We start from the raw sequence: 14,262 nt of genomic DNA, 5'->3' as shown, positions 1-14,262 counted from the left end.
GGTTGAAATGGAGCGTTTTGGGGTAGGCTAATTCAACCACGCCCCCACATGTCTACGTCACGATGTGGGAAGATTTGCATAACGCTGCCCAAATGTTCACGCAAAGAAAGAAGGCTTAACTTTTATTCTCGCTGTAGTATTGTTGGTGCCACCATGTCGTGAAGGCACTGTGTGTTTCGTTGTGAAAGAGAAACTACTTTGTTTGGTCTTCCAAAAGGGGACACGACTAGAAATCAGTGGTTAAGTTGTATTTACAGCACTGTTCCAGAACAGTTCAACCCAAATATTCAGATTTGTGCAGCACATTTTATGGAAGACTGTTTCCTGATCCTGGTAGAATAGACTACAATGCCTGCTGTTCTGTCTCACAGAAGTGAGTTTTATATATATAAAGAATTTGCCACTGACCATTCAAACGCGAGTTTTGAGCAGTGTAGAGTAGCACTTGTTGTTTGTCATTTCTCCGATCACAAATGCAGACATGGTTTTATGTTTACGCGGCGCGATGCAACGCGTAAAAAGACAGTATAAGTCATTATAATCCGTAATTATGTCCCCACTGGATGCAACAAATGCCTCGTTTATAATGGGTTTTCATGTTTTTGTCTCGTTGCTCCGGCCGGACAGGGCATCACAATATGTTAAGGGGCGTAACATTTCCGTCACACGCTTGAGGTATTCGGCCAATCACAACGCACTGGATAGCTGGCCAATCAGAGCACACCTCGCTTTTCAGACCGATGAGCTTTGTAAAAATCGATGCGTTTCAGAAAGGCGGGGCATAGAGGAGAAACAATAATGTTCAGGATGTGGAAAATAATGTTTTTTTTTTTACCTTAAACCGCATAAACACATTTCATTACATCAAATACACAAAATAATGTTCTTTTTAGCAACATCATATGACACCTTTAAAGGCATTTATGATCTTACAGAAGATTTCTATTTCAAATGAATTGTGTTCTTTTCAACTTTGTATTTATCAAAGAATCCTGGACAAAAAAAAAAAATGTATTAAGCAGCACAACTTTTTTCAACATTGATAATAAGAACTTTACCAAATCAGCATATTAGAATGATATTGAAATACATTAGTATATAAGAAATGTTAGCGTTTAAAATATATTAAAATAGAAAACAGTTCATTTAAATTTAACTTAATTTTGGGGTAAGATTTTATTTATTTATTTATTTTTTAAAGAAATTAACACTTATGCAGAAAGGATCCACTGAATTGATCAAAAGTGACATTAAAGAGCTGTATAATGTTACAAATGAAAGATGTTCTTTTGAACTTTATGTTCATCAAAGTTTTAGTTCATCAAAAGTTCATCAAAAAATGTATCACAGTATTAGTTGTGATAGTAATTGACAATATAATTGTTTGCTGTAGTTATTCATTTCAATACATTTAATTATTTATTGATCATTGGTGTCTTTTTGCATTTTATATAAACAAAAATTCACTTATTCATTACAGTGTATAAGGGGGTTTTAGGCACTCCACTTTTAGGCACCATGCATTGTCCAACAACACCTTTAACTGTGGTAAAATCACTGTGAGACAGCCTGTCATGCTTTAATATATGTATGTAACTGTACATGAGACGTCTATCACTTGTGTATGTTTTGGTGATGTACAGCACAAAAATAGGATGGTATAACACTCCGGATGAGCCATTGTCCCTGTTAAGGTTAACGACTTTAGCACAGGTGCGAGTCGGCTAATGAGGGGAGGTATTACAACTGTTTCACAATCAAACCCACTTCATGGTGTGTTGAAACCATTCAAAACAAGCCAAACACCTCACAGCTGAAACTTCAGGATGAATGCTTAGTTCCGATTATCCTTTTTCTAAAAATAATTAGACTTTTTTTTTGTTCCAAAACCATCTGTTCATGATGTCCACATATCTACTGTGTTGGAGCTGGTTTCTTGGATGAGAGATTCTAAGTCGTGAGCATGTCCCTGTTATAAATCTGTCGTTTTTAGCGAGGTGTGTTATTACCAGACATCTACTGCTGTGTTTGTCTGCGCTGCCTGCCACCACACAAGGAATAAATCTTATTAAACTAGTAAAAATGAGCCCAGTGAAGTTTAATGAGCACCCTTGCTGATGGAAAAAGCTATTTTATGTCTCTTAAAGATACTGCCTTATCTGTCCCTTCTCACTCTTTCTCCATTTCTCTCTTATATTGAAGCATCTGGGCCTCTGAGAGAATTGAATTTAGGATAAATATTGATAGAAGCTAAAAGTCACTTAGTATTAAGGTATTTTCCTTATTTTTTTAGCATTGATGTCGTGAAATAAGATTTCACTCGTTAAATCTAGAGCTTTTCTTGAGAGGTGTTTCTGTTTGTATCGAAAGGCGTTCATCACTGTTTATAGACGTGGTTGTGCAGTGAATGCGACATTTCGTAATATGCATCCTTTAATCATTTTGGTAATGCTTTTGTAGTGCACATCCACGGGCATTGTGCTGAAAAGGCAGTAGATTTGTGACAGTAGTTCACACCTTTGGATTATTGGGCCAAATCTCAGGTATTACAGGATTACATGGGATTATTGTCACACTGGATTATTAGTTCAGACACCACATGGTGTTGTGGTGTTACATGGCATCCCATTCAGTGAAAATATAGACCTAATTAGAAATTTTTATGATTTACTTTTCTTATTATTTTTTTTGTTTTCAATATTATAGCTATAGATAATATTAAAAAGTCAGAATAATGAATTGTAGTTACTTTTTTTTTTCATTGTCCTTATAGCAGTTGTAAAGCTGGTGTTATTTTTTCATTGTTTCAGCTTGGCGAGGACACCTTCAATCGGGCCAAGCTTCTAAATGTTGGCTACACGGAGGCTCTTAAAGACGCAGAATACAACTGCTTCATTTTCAGTGACATAGACCTGATCCCTATGGATGACCGGAACCTGTACCACTGTTATGACCAGCCCCGTCACTTTGCCATTGCCATGGACAAATTCGGCTTCAGGTAACATTAAATATTTTGGGAAGCACAAAGTGGAGGAGTCTGCTGACACATTATATTTGATATATCATTTTATCTCACTTTTATAATTCTAGTCCCTTTTGATACATAAATAATCAGAAGCCTCATATAAAGGCTGAAAATGCAATAAACTGAAATCAGTGGCGTGTTTTATATGAATTTAATATCCTTGTAGAATTGTGGCCTTGGCTGATTTTATTACAGATATGCTGGGCTGCATTTGTTGCTGTTTACATACATATTAATAGATGCCATGTCTGTATTTGTCTTTATTTCTTTGCAGAGAACAGAGTCAGTTAATCAAACAGCCAGAGCTTGAGGGCTGTCTGTCAAAGCCTGTGCTTCTGATGATTAATTGCTTTTTTCCACTAGGGAAGATATATGTCTTATGATGCTTTGTCATCTGGAGCTCTAGAATACAGCTGAATTATTATGTATCAAAAGTTAATTTGTTAGGTGCTGTGCCTGTCTAGACAGACCTGGAGCCTTGACAAGCATATGTATTCATTTTCCAAGGCAGACAATTATTTAGCGGAGACAGACCGGTTCTCTTCAAGTGTAATAGCTGGAGATATTAAAACACTGGTGAAGGTTCGCTGTATTATGTTTTTTTTCCGAACCTGAAATGAATTTTGTCTGTCTTCTGTTGGCAAGCAGACAAGTTGGCCTTTGCTCCATGGTGTTTAATTTCCTGTCTTTGTGTGAGGGGTGAAAGGACCAAGACAATCTTAACTCTGTGCCTTCCTCGTCCATCCGCAAGGAATTTGTTAAAATCAGCCTCTATCTTAAGATGTATGCTATGTTGGGAAGTTATTCCAAAAGATAATTGTTTACTAATCAGTTGGTATGTGTAACACATTTAATGATAGTTACTGTAATATGATTATTATAGTTATGATTATTATTATTTATATGTTTTTATTGTATTAGCAGTAGTAGTAATAGTGTTATTTTATAATAATAATTATTATTAAATAATGTATTATTATTATTATCATATGTTTTATTATATTATATATTTTTATTACTAGTAGTAGTAGTGTTTTTGAACAGTTTTTCAATTTGGTTTTATTTCTCTGTGGACGGCCAGACAATACGTTGTTAAACAAATGCCACTGACCTTCTCCAGAGCATGAACTGCCTTTAACTGTCAGGGGGCTAATAATTCAGTTTCCTCTGTGAGTCATCTATTGGCGTGCGTCTTCAGTCTGAGGAGGCCTTAACGTTGGTTTAATAAATGGAGCACCTTTAGAGAATTACATGCACTCAGACCGTGAGCGTGTGAGGAAATTTCAGCCATACTGTTTCTGTGAAGACTGCTGCTGTAGCAGATGGCCTCATTAATTTTAGCGTGTTGTCTTTTAACGTGTGGTTGCAGCGTGCACGAGCGCTTGTTTGTGGATGCGTGTTTGTGTGTGTGTGTGTGTGTGGATGCGTGTTTGTGTGTGTGTGCGCGTTCATGTAGGTTTTTGCTTCTCTTTCTCCCTTATGTCACACATTTTTTTGCGTGGGTGGATGTGGTTTCTGTCATTGGCAACATACACCACAGTAGCCCAAGGCGAACCCCGGGCGGCTACCCATGATGCACCTGCCAGCCCACAGCCCAGTGGGCCTCTTAAAAGAGGACACACAGAAACCATGTTTTCAACTAAGTGGACTCAATGCTTTTCCAGACTGTATTCATCCAGTAGAGCATTTGTTTGAAGGCTTCAAACACTTGCTTGTGATATAATCGCTCTGTGGTTTAAATGTCAAATATATGATTTAGTTCTTCTGAGAACCACCAAGGCCTTTTAATTCATCCTTTGACCTGCAATGGAGTATGTATATTTATATCAGCCTTTAATCCTGTAGACGATGATTCCTCAGATAGTTCTCATCTGACAGTGGCCTCCTGAACCGTGAGCTGTATTTCTATGATGAGAAACGGATTCTAAAGTTTATGGTGCACTTAAGCTTTTACTGGGCATCCTTAGAGTTATGTAGCTCAACCGAGGGGCCTGAGGGGTGGCAACCAGGAGAGAAGTGATGAAAGAGAGTTGGGAGAAGGATCAGATAGCATTTGAAAATGTTGGATACCCTCTGGGAGGACTCTGTGGCTCTCTAGAATCACTCATATGAGATGCAATTTTGTTAAATTCGAATGCTTGAGTTGACTGACTAAAGGGCTCAGTTCAGAGAGGGCCTACAGAAAGGATATTTCACTGTAGACTTGAATCAAAAAGAAAATCTAATGGGAATCCAAAGCCTTTAGCCCTACATTCCAAATGGACAAAAGGCATGAACAGACAATTTAAGGTAATATTACTGGAGAAAATGTTATTGATGATTATAAGGTCTTATGCACTCAGATTTAAGACTTTATTCTAATATGTGTAATAACTGAACAAGAATGAGCTTGGTCCTTTCCCTCTTGCAGGCTGCCCTATGCGGGGTACTTTGGAGGGGTGTCTGGCCTTAGCAAAAAGCAGTTCCTCAAAATCAATGGCTTCCCTAATGAGTACTGGGGTTGGGGAGGTGAAGATGACGACATTTACAACAGGTAAGACCATTAATATGCTGTCTTTCTCTTTAATAAGTGCCCGAGGTCTGGTCCTTTAAAGTTGGGATAAAACAGAAGTAGTGTAGGATGTTTTCTTCTGTATTGTGACATACATCTGAGTGTAACGGATTATCGAAAAATTTAATATGTAGGGCGGTGATGTGGGAGTTGCACTCAAAGCCTAAGGAAAATGTATGTGAGCTTGAAGTCTGGCTTACAACACCAGAGAGAAGTCTGTCGTATCACCTGAAAATCAAGTCAATTTGACTAAAGATTATGAGGTCTAATAATATGTAATAAATAAAACACATGCATTGATGAATTGTTTGCAATAAGATCAGTAACGTGCATTTATCAAATAGATAGGTTAATTTTTATTTCATGTTGACTTTAAATTAGTGGTTCCATATTGGTGTCTGGAGAGTTTAAGGGAAATTTACAAATGTATTTATTTAAATTAATTCTATTTATTGTTATCTGAGAGATTTACTGTAGTTAAAGTGGTCCCTCACATAAGAATTGTCATGTTTGAGTCTCCTTGACATGAAAATGCTTGAAAACCTCTACTTAATCATTTTATAGTTACCGGTTCAGCTTAATAATTTTTTTAACATGATGTCAAGATATTTTTCTGACCAAAAAAAAGGTTACTGTATATGGTTATCACACTGTGTTTTAATAAAGTCTAATTTATTACTTTGTATGTTGCTATGGACTCATTTGGTAAGGTATGTTAAAATGTATTCAGCACTTCTCCCACCAAAACATTGTCACTTCAGTTGTTCGGGTGGTTAATAAAATACTGCACCACAGTTTGAGGGAAATGGGCAGCAAAGGAGAGGCTATTAAAAGGGAAAAAGTCTTCAAAGGTTTTATTTAAATTATGTATTAGTCTAAGCTCTTTGCTTAAGATTAAAAGAAAGTAGTAAAAGTAGGTTATAATATAAATGTTACTTTGACTAGTGGTTCTTTCTGGTGGTTCTAGAACAATCCATTTTTAGGTTGACTGATATGCTGACAAATGGAAGTTAACCATGCAATGCACATATTTTGAGTTATTTATGATTGGCGTAATTGTTATATCAAAAATGTGTGACTGTGATCCTTGATAACAGATTGCACATTTCTAATCTACTTATTCAAATGTAATTTGTGACACATTAACAGCTTCGGTGAAAAATCTGAATATTCAAATACATATAAGAGAATATATGGTTCTTTATTTCTCTTGACTTAAATGAATCATATCGGTAGAAGTTTTTAGATGGTTACCCTGTGCAGTGTTTGTAAAAGTTTGACCGACTTTCTGAGATGTTATTTTGTTTTGAGGTCTGGTAGACAGGCTTTGAAATGTGGTAGACAGGCTTTTTAAAAAAGTCATGAGTAAGCATGCGTCATCAGAAACATTCGCTTTGTTGCTGAACAGTGTTCTTGCGCTGTTTCTAGGTCTTTTTTTCTCTCTTCGATATGCAGCTCTGCAGGGAGCAGTTGTATATTCAGTCGCCACTCACAAATCTACACCATGTCCAGACAGAAACGTGTGAATAGATGACGCTCTGCTGTCTGATGCCTGTCTCTCCAGATAATGAATAGCTGCTTGTTCACTAGATATCATTTTTTCCCCGCTCAGGTGATGAGAGAGCAAAACCTGTAGGATATCAGGGCACGCGTACACTCTTTCATCAGCGATAACACTTGTGGAGATTTGCCCCATATGTCACTCTTTTAAGTTGTTTAGGGTTTCAATGACAGTAGATAGCAGAAACTGGATGGTGTGATAAAGCACACCTCTCATATTATCTTTTCCTGCCTTTGCCCACTGCTTTTTTTGACAAGATGGATAGATTATATAAGTAAAAATAGGCCTTATAGCTTGATATCCATAAAAAACCAGCAGCTTCCCCTGAGATCTCCTTCTGAACGGAGCTGTTTTTATTGGGGGAATATAAAAAGCTTGATGTTATTTTGAAGAAGTTCTAATTATGTATTTTGCATGCATATTTAGTGCACATTAACTGTTGATCTTTTTTTATTTTCTCGCTGCTCGTTTTACGTTCTGGGTGTGTCCAAGTGAGCACCAAGGTCGCCAGGACAACCAATTAAAAATGTATCTAAAGTTACATTTCCATTTCTGTTTGATTTTAGATGCAGTATTTAAACAAGTACACTGCCATTCAAAAGTCAATCAGTTTTTTTTTTTTTTGAAAGAAGTCGCTTATGCTCACCAAGGCTGCATTTATTTGATTAAAAACACAGTAAACAGTAATATTGTGAAATATTATTACAATTTAAGATAACAGTTTTTAATGTATTTTAAAATGTAAATTATTCCTGTGACGGCAAAGCTGAATTTTCATTTTTTTTTTATTTGTCATTACTCCAGTGTTCAGTGTCATAGGATCCTTCAGAAATCATTCAGACATGCTGATTTATTCTATATATTTTTGTGGAAACTGTGATACATTTTCTTTTTCAGAAATCTTTGATGAATAGAAAGTTCAAAAGACTGCATTGTTTTAACCCTCTGGGGTCTGTGGGGGTTTTGGAGCCTTTATCAGTGAATATTTGTTTTTTCGACAAGACTTACTTCATTTAAAAGTAGACACTTCAAGCTTTCTGTAGATATATTTCTCATGTCTGTGTGTGAAGTATTCACAGAGTTCACGGAGACCGAGACGGCAGAAAGCACACCTTGTTTGTTTTATTCATTAATTTACAAAACCACAGCATTTTGTTGTTATTGTGAGTAGGGCCGGATTTACCTCTTTTCATGACATAGGCAAAACTAATTTTTGGGCTCCCCTTCCCTATAATATAATAGGCCTAATATTACCACCCAAGCAAACAAAAATATTTCTTAATCAGTGGAAACCGTTACAGTGTTTTCTATCACAATAAGCGCTTGCGTTCAGTCAATAAAAATTGAATGTAGTTCTTAATTTGTTTGAGAACTGAGAAAGACCGTTTCGTATAGGCACGGCGACGTGGCCACATAACCACTTCGGGAGTGCATTATTCCTCTAATTTTTTTAACGGCCTGGAGTCACAACCACACATCAAGACATTGTTCAGATGATTTGTTTCAAGACATTTGAAATGACATGTTTCCGTCCTGAAATCTTGTATGTGTTGAACTAATTTTTTATTCACCTCATCCCAAACATTCCGTTGCAAATTCCAAAACGTCATTTTAGAGCTAACGGAGGCTTGGGCCATTGATATGCAGGCTAATGTAGTTATTAATGCAGTCTATTGCGGTTATTAGAGAGAGATAGGGAGTGAGAGAGAGATTAAGTGTGTGTGAATGCCTGCGTCTATGCGTCTCTCAGCAGTGTTCTACTGAGAATTGTCATGTAGCTTTTCAGCTGCGAAACTATTTCATTGATAAATTTGCGGGGCAGCGCTGACAAGAAATTTCTGTTCACGTCTCCGCGTGTGTGCAGGGTGGCGATATAGTGGTCTAAAGTGCCGTCAGCTTTTAGCAGTCATTCAAAGACGAGATGTAAGAGTGAATGGCATGTGGACCCAGCTGTGCGTTCTGCTTCAAATTCCCCATCTGACTGGTGGAGAGACACACACAGACTCTGACGCTCGCCCATTTAGGTCCTCTGGGTGGAAGTTTACTTGAACACACTGTCAATTCTCTGGAACTAGTTTGCTTGGGCTCCAGAGACTCCCAGTGCCTGTCAGAACATCTTCCTCTCTTCCCATATCTTTGAAGGTCAGCGGTCTGACAGCTTGAGTCCAAGTGCCAATGGACATCCTCCTCTGCATGCTCGAAATTCTGCAGCCTGGCTTCTTAAAATCTGTAAGTGTGTGCGGGTGTGCCTCTGTGCCATTGCTGCTTTAGAAGAGACACGTTGTTTGTATCTGGCCTGTCTCTGTGTGCTGGGTTTTTAGTTTGTGAAGGCAGCTGGCATTAGTGTGCAGAATCTTTGTTTCTTGCTGTAGTTGATCCTGCAGTAGTACACTTGTTCCTGTTGATCCTGCAGTAGTACACACATCCCTTCTAGCCAAGGAAGAACTTGTGGCAATCCTGTTCAAAGATGCTGCATCGATACAGAGTAGCTATGGTCAGCCGCTATTGGTGAGAAGCTCCTGCAGACATTTCTGTCCTTGGTCTCTGTCAAAATGTATGACGCATTCAGAGGGGTCATTTTCCAGCTACACTGAAACACTGAGTTTTTGTCATAGCTTTTGTCTCTTGATGAAAATATTTTTTTTTATTTAGTCAGTGTTTGACTGTGTCATATTCATTCATTTAATTAAAAATATTTATTTTCTATTTTAATATATTTTTAAATGTAATTTATTTATTCTGATGGTAAAGATGAGTTTTCAGCTGCCATTACTGTCATTTCTGTCTACTGTCTCCAGTGTCACATGATCCTTCAGAAATTATTCTAATATTCTCATTTGGTGCTCAAGAAACATTTCTTATTATCAATGTTGAAAACATTTGGAAACCTTGATTACTTTAATCAGGATCCTTTGAATAGATCAAAATAACAGAATTTATTTGAAATAGATTTTTTCTGTAGCAATGTCTTCTTTACAGTCACTTTTTATCAATTTAATGTGTCTTTGCTGAATAATCTTAATGAAACCAACAGTTTGAATAGTAGTGTTTTTATATTTATATTTAGTTCACTATTTTAATACAGTTCAATTTTTTTTCAAAGAATGCTTTATTTATTCATTTGAGTGTGTAGAGTGAATTTACCACATGACATGAAACATTCTGATTAGCAAGTGACTTAACTGAGGTTCATTTGAGCTTTCACATTTAATACAGAAAAAAATTGGCATTCAATTTTATAGTTTACTGTTGTAACTTCACATCAAAGACAAAGTACAGATTTAATCCATTCTTTGCTAAATTTTTCAGTATTTCTCTATTTATGATCATTATCTAGACAGCAGCTATACAATATCAAACTCCAGATGTTGACAATCCTTTGTTTTCGTTGTCAAGATGTAGATCATGCTCTGCAAGCTGGACAGAAGGTCATCGCTGCATGCACTGGTAGAGTGAAGTCATTGTGGATAGAAATAGCCCAGAGGGATGTGTGTGAGGGAGGATAGTGGACTCAGATGACTGTGTCCTGGCCTCATGCACAACAAATGTTCCATCAGACTGGCTTGAAACAAAAAGTGAATTTAAGAAAAAGCTTTTGGAGAGTTTTGCTCTCCCCTCTGGTCTTGTGGACAGAGAAATAGCCCGTCATTCTTTCTTTGATTTTCAACATATGTGTAGTTGGAGAGGATAGAAGCCCTAGAGGGACATTTCCCTTTTTCAATTCCATAAGAACGAGACAGTGGAAGGCAGTAGACAGGTGTGCTGTACTGTGGATTTTAAGTTGAAATTGAATAGTTATGAATTACTCTTGAGAAGACTTGACTAAAATGAGGAGTCTGTTTCTGACAGCATTCAACAATCCCAGTTTGAGTCTGTGCAACTCCATGGGCATGTGGAGATACATATCAGCATCAAGAGTGCATATTTAAAAGGTTTTGGTGGTGTTTATAGCAGACGTAATGTTGGTAAAATGCTGAACAGTGGCTGTCTTGTTTTTCTTGGCTCATAGTGTTAATGTGCAAAGTAACTTTATATTTCCAAAATAATATTGACGACTACCTGATTTTAACAACATAACCAACAATATAAACTGGTCATATGATTATGGAGAACACTAAGTAACTAACTAAATACATGTATGTATGTATTATATAAGGGGCAAGTGAGAGAGAACTTTACTTGAATCATCCGAATCAGTTGAATGAATGACTAAATGACTTGCTCAATAAAACAGTTATTTGCCGCCACCTACTGGTGGTTTGGTTTCATATTTAAAAGTATCATTGCATTTCATTTGAATGGTAACGACTCTACAGTTTTATATTATTTTAACTGAATTAAATGAAACAATGTAAGAATTTTATGTGAAAGATGACACATTTAATAAGGTTAGGGAGAAAAAAATTATAAACATAGTGGGAAATGACATCTGTTATACACAGCAACTAATTTCTACCTCTTTCCAGTCATAGAGCACTTTATTTTTAGAGTTGTTTGAGTGAGAGAACATCTGTAACTTAGTCCAGATTAGAGGAATTGTAATGTTTAATCATTTCTTTTATTATGTAAAAATGTTTGTGTTTATGCAGTTTAAGGTTCAAAAAACACATTATTTTCCACATACTGTACATTATTGTTTCTCCTCTATGCCCCGCCTTTCTGAAACGTGTCGATTTTTACAAAGCTCATCGGTCTGAAAAAGCGAGGTGTGCTCTGATTGGCCAGCTATCCAGTGCATTGTGATTGGCCAAATTCCTCAAGCGTGTGACAGAAATGTTATGCCCCTTACCATATTGTGATGCCTGCGGCACCCACATATGACGACCCCGGGCTGGACTCCGCTTCGTCCACGGTGAAAGCCGATCCGGCGATCGACAGCGCGAAGTTGTAGTATTTCCTCAGCGATCAGCACGGATCAGCTCCAGGCATGACGAAGCGATATCGTCCTCTTTTGGAAGGCCAAACAAAGTAGTTTCGCTTTCACAACGAAGCACACAGCGCCTTCACGACATGGCGGCAGCGGCAACAACAATACTACAGCAAGAATAAAAGTGACCCCTTCTTTCTTTGCGTGAAGATTTGGGCGGCGTTATGCAAATCTTCCCAGATAGTGACGTAGGTATGTGGGGGCGTGTTAGAACAAGCTGTTTTAGGTAGGTGTGGCTGACTCTTAACTTTTATAAAGAATATCTCTTTGGATATGAGACTTTACTCTTTGCAACTTTACAGATCTTCTTTATGCACCAAGAGCTTGTAACACTTCAAAGAGAAAGGAAAAATTGAAATCGCATCATATGACCCCTTTAAAAATAAAATGGAAATCGGCAGGTCACACTTGCAAAAAAATCGGAATCGGCCAAGAAAATTGCAATCGGTGCATCTCTATTAAATAGTTTAAATGTCATTTGTCATTTTATTTTTAAAAGGCACTCCTAGTCCTCCGTAAAATGAGTCTGATTTATTAAATAAAGGCTATTAAATATTGTTTTATGTATTTTTGTAGATATTAGGGATCATACAATATGTACTCTGCAGCAAGCACTACAGTAGTTTTCTATTCCACACATTTAATGGGAGAAGGGAAGGAGAGTGTGTTTGTGGAGGGCTGTAATGGAAAAAGAGATCCAGACAAGGTCAGTCAGTCTGCCATATTGTATGACCACTCCTCTGTCCCTTCCTTTCTCTCACTTTTCCCTCGCTTTCCTCACCTTCTGTCTCTCAGTCTGTCTCTCTCTCCCTCTATGTCTGACCTTTCTTTTTTTCTGCTCCTCTCCCATTTCTGCTCCACCAGCAAGCCATGAAGTAATAATAATGATTCCAATTCTCCTCCACTCCGAGAGTCTAATGCAATTAAATGAACTGCAGGGAGAAAGAAAGAAAGGACTTACAAAAAAATTCTCAGTTAATCCAATCAAAGACTACAGGCCAAAACAGATCAGTCAAAATTATTCATTATTACATCAGCATTCAGACAAACATTCCCTTAATCACAAAACTGATTTGTTGACTAATAGATACACTGAGTTATTTCATCATGCACCACTATTATGGTACAATAGGGATGTTGTTTGCTTTTGTTTTGTATGAGTAATGAGTGTTTCCCCACCTGTTTTCCACTTTTGCTCTCTTCCTGCAGGTGTTTTTATGCATTTTTTGCCTCCAAGACTGAGGTTAATTTAGTAGCATCTTTTGTTTGTTCCTAACCATAAAAACAAACTCTTTTTTTCTATGCAGTGGCAAGGACGTCACAAAACTTTTAAGATATTCGGCATAGATTTTCAAGGTTTTTAATGGCACAGCATTTTGCTTTTCCCCCCCAATCATTCAAATCTTAAAACATTGCAGCCCCAGAGTAATCACAGCTGTCTGAGCCGAGTGTGAAAGGCCAGAGGTTCAAGGAACACTCCTGCGAATGAATTGCCCAGTAGGATCTGAAAATGCTCAGCGAATAAATGCTGTAATATGTGTGTATAATGTGCATAATAATGAACACAAATCCAGCTCCAAGGCATTTAACCCTCATCTTACTTGAGGCTCACGGCTGTTTAGCCAAATAACTGCAGGTGTCCATGAACATGAGCCAACCAAACAGTAATTACCAACATGGACACAGTTATTGAAGTTTTTTGTTTTTTTTGTATCTCCTTCAGATACCTGGAACTGCGCTGATTCCAGCCAAAACTCAAATCAGAGTAGAGGCGCTAAAAATAGCTTGATTAGAATCAACCTCACACCGGGAATGAGGTTGAGCAAGATTCAGACATTAGGAATTTCACAATTAGGTTCTTACACTGCAAAAATACAGTTTTCATAATCAGTCTTGTTGTCCATTAAATTATATGTACAATATGTTTAAAACTGTGTAAGATATATAATGTTTATTTGGACATTTACCATGTTAATACTTCAGTACTGATATCATATAAATACCATGGAGTATATGAATATGATTATCATATTGTGCAATGAAATCATTTGGTGTTTTCACTCAGAAATGTAACAAGTATTTATAAAAAAAACCCGGCAGTAACACATTGAAATAAATGTGAGATTTTTAAGTAGAAGGACTTAAATAAATATATATATATATATATATATATATATATATTTTTTTTTTTTTTTTTT

General features: G+C 37.0%; 1 protein-coding gene across 2 annotated transcripts in view; it reads left to right on the top strand.

Moving 5' to 3' along the window:
* Positions 1–14,262, top strand: part of LOC107557142 (beta-1,4-galactosyltransferase 2-like) — a 113,116-nt gene that overhangs the window by 87,787 nt on the left and 11,067 nt on the right. For both annotated transcript variants that reach the window (XM_016240479.1, XM_016240484.1), the window contains 2 exons: positions 2,811–2,998; positions 5,436–5,558. In XM_016240479.1, coding sequence (XP_016095965.1) covers positions 2,811–2,998; positions 5,436–5,558 — 311 coding nt within the window. The remainder of the gene's footprint in view (positions 1–2,810; positions 2,999–5,435; positions 5,559–14,262) is intronic.

Source organism: Sinocyclocheilus grahami, unplaced genomic scaffold (genome assembly GCF_001515645.1).
Source record: "Sinocyclocheilus grahami isolate Dianchi unplaced genomic scaffold, SAMN03320097.WGS_v1.1 scaffold21.1, whole genome shotgun sequence".
Taxonomy (NCBI): domain Eukaryota; kingdom Metazoa; phylum Chordata; class Actinopteri; order Cypriniformes; family Cyprinidae; genus Sinocyclocheilus; species Sinocyclocheilus grahami.
Note: the sequence above shows the minus strand (reverse complement) of the source record. Positions and strands in the feature narration are given on the sequence as shown.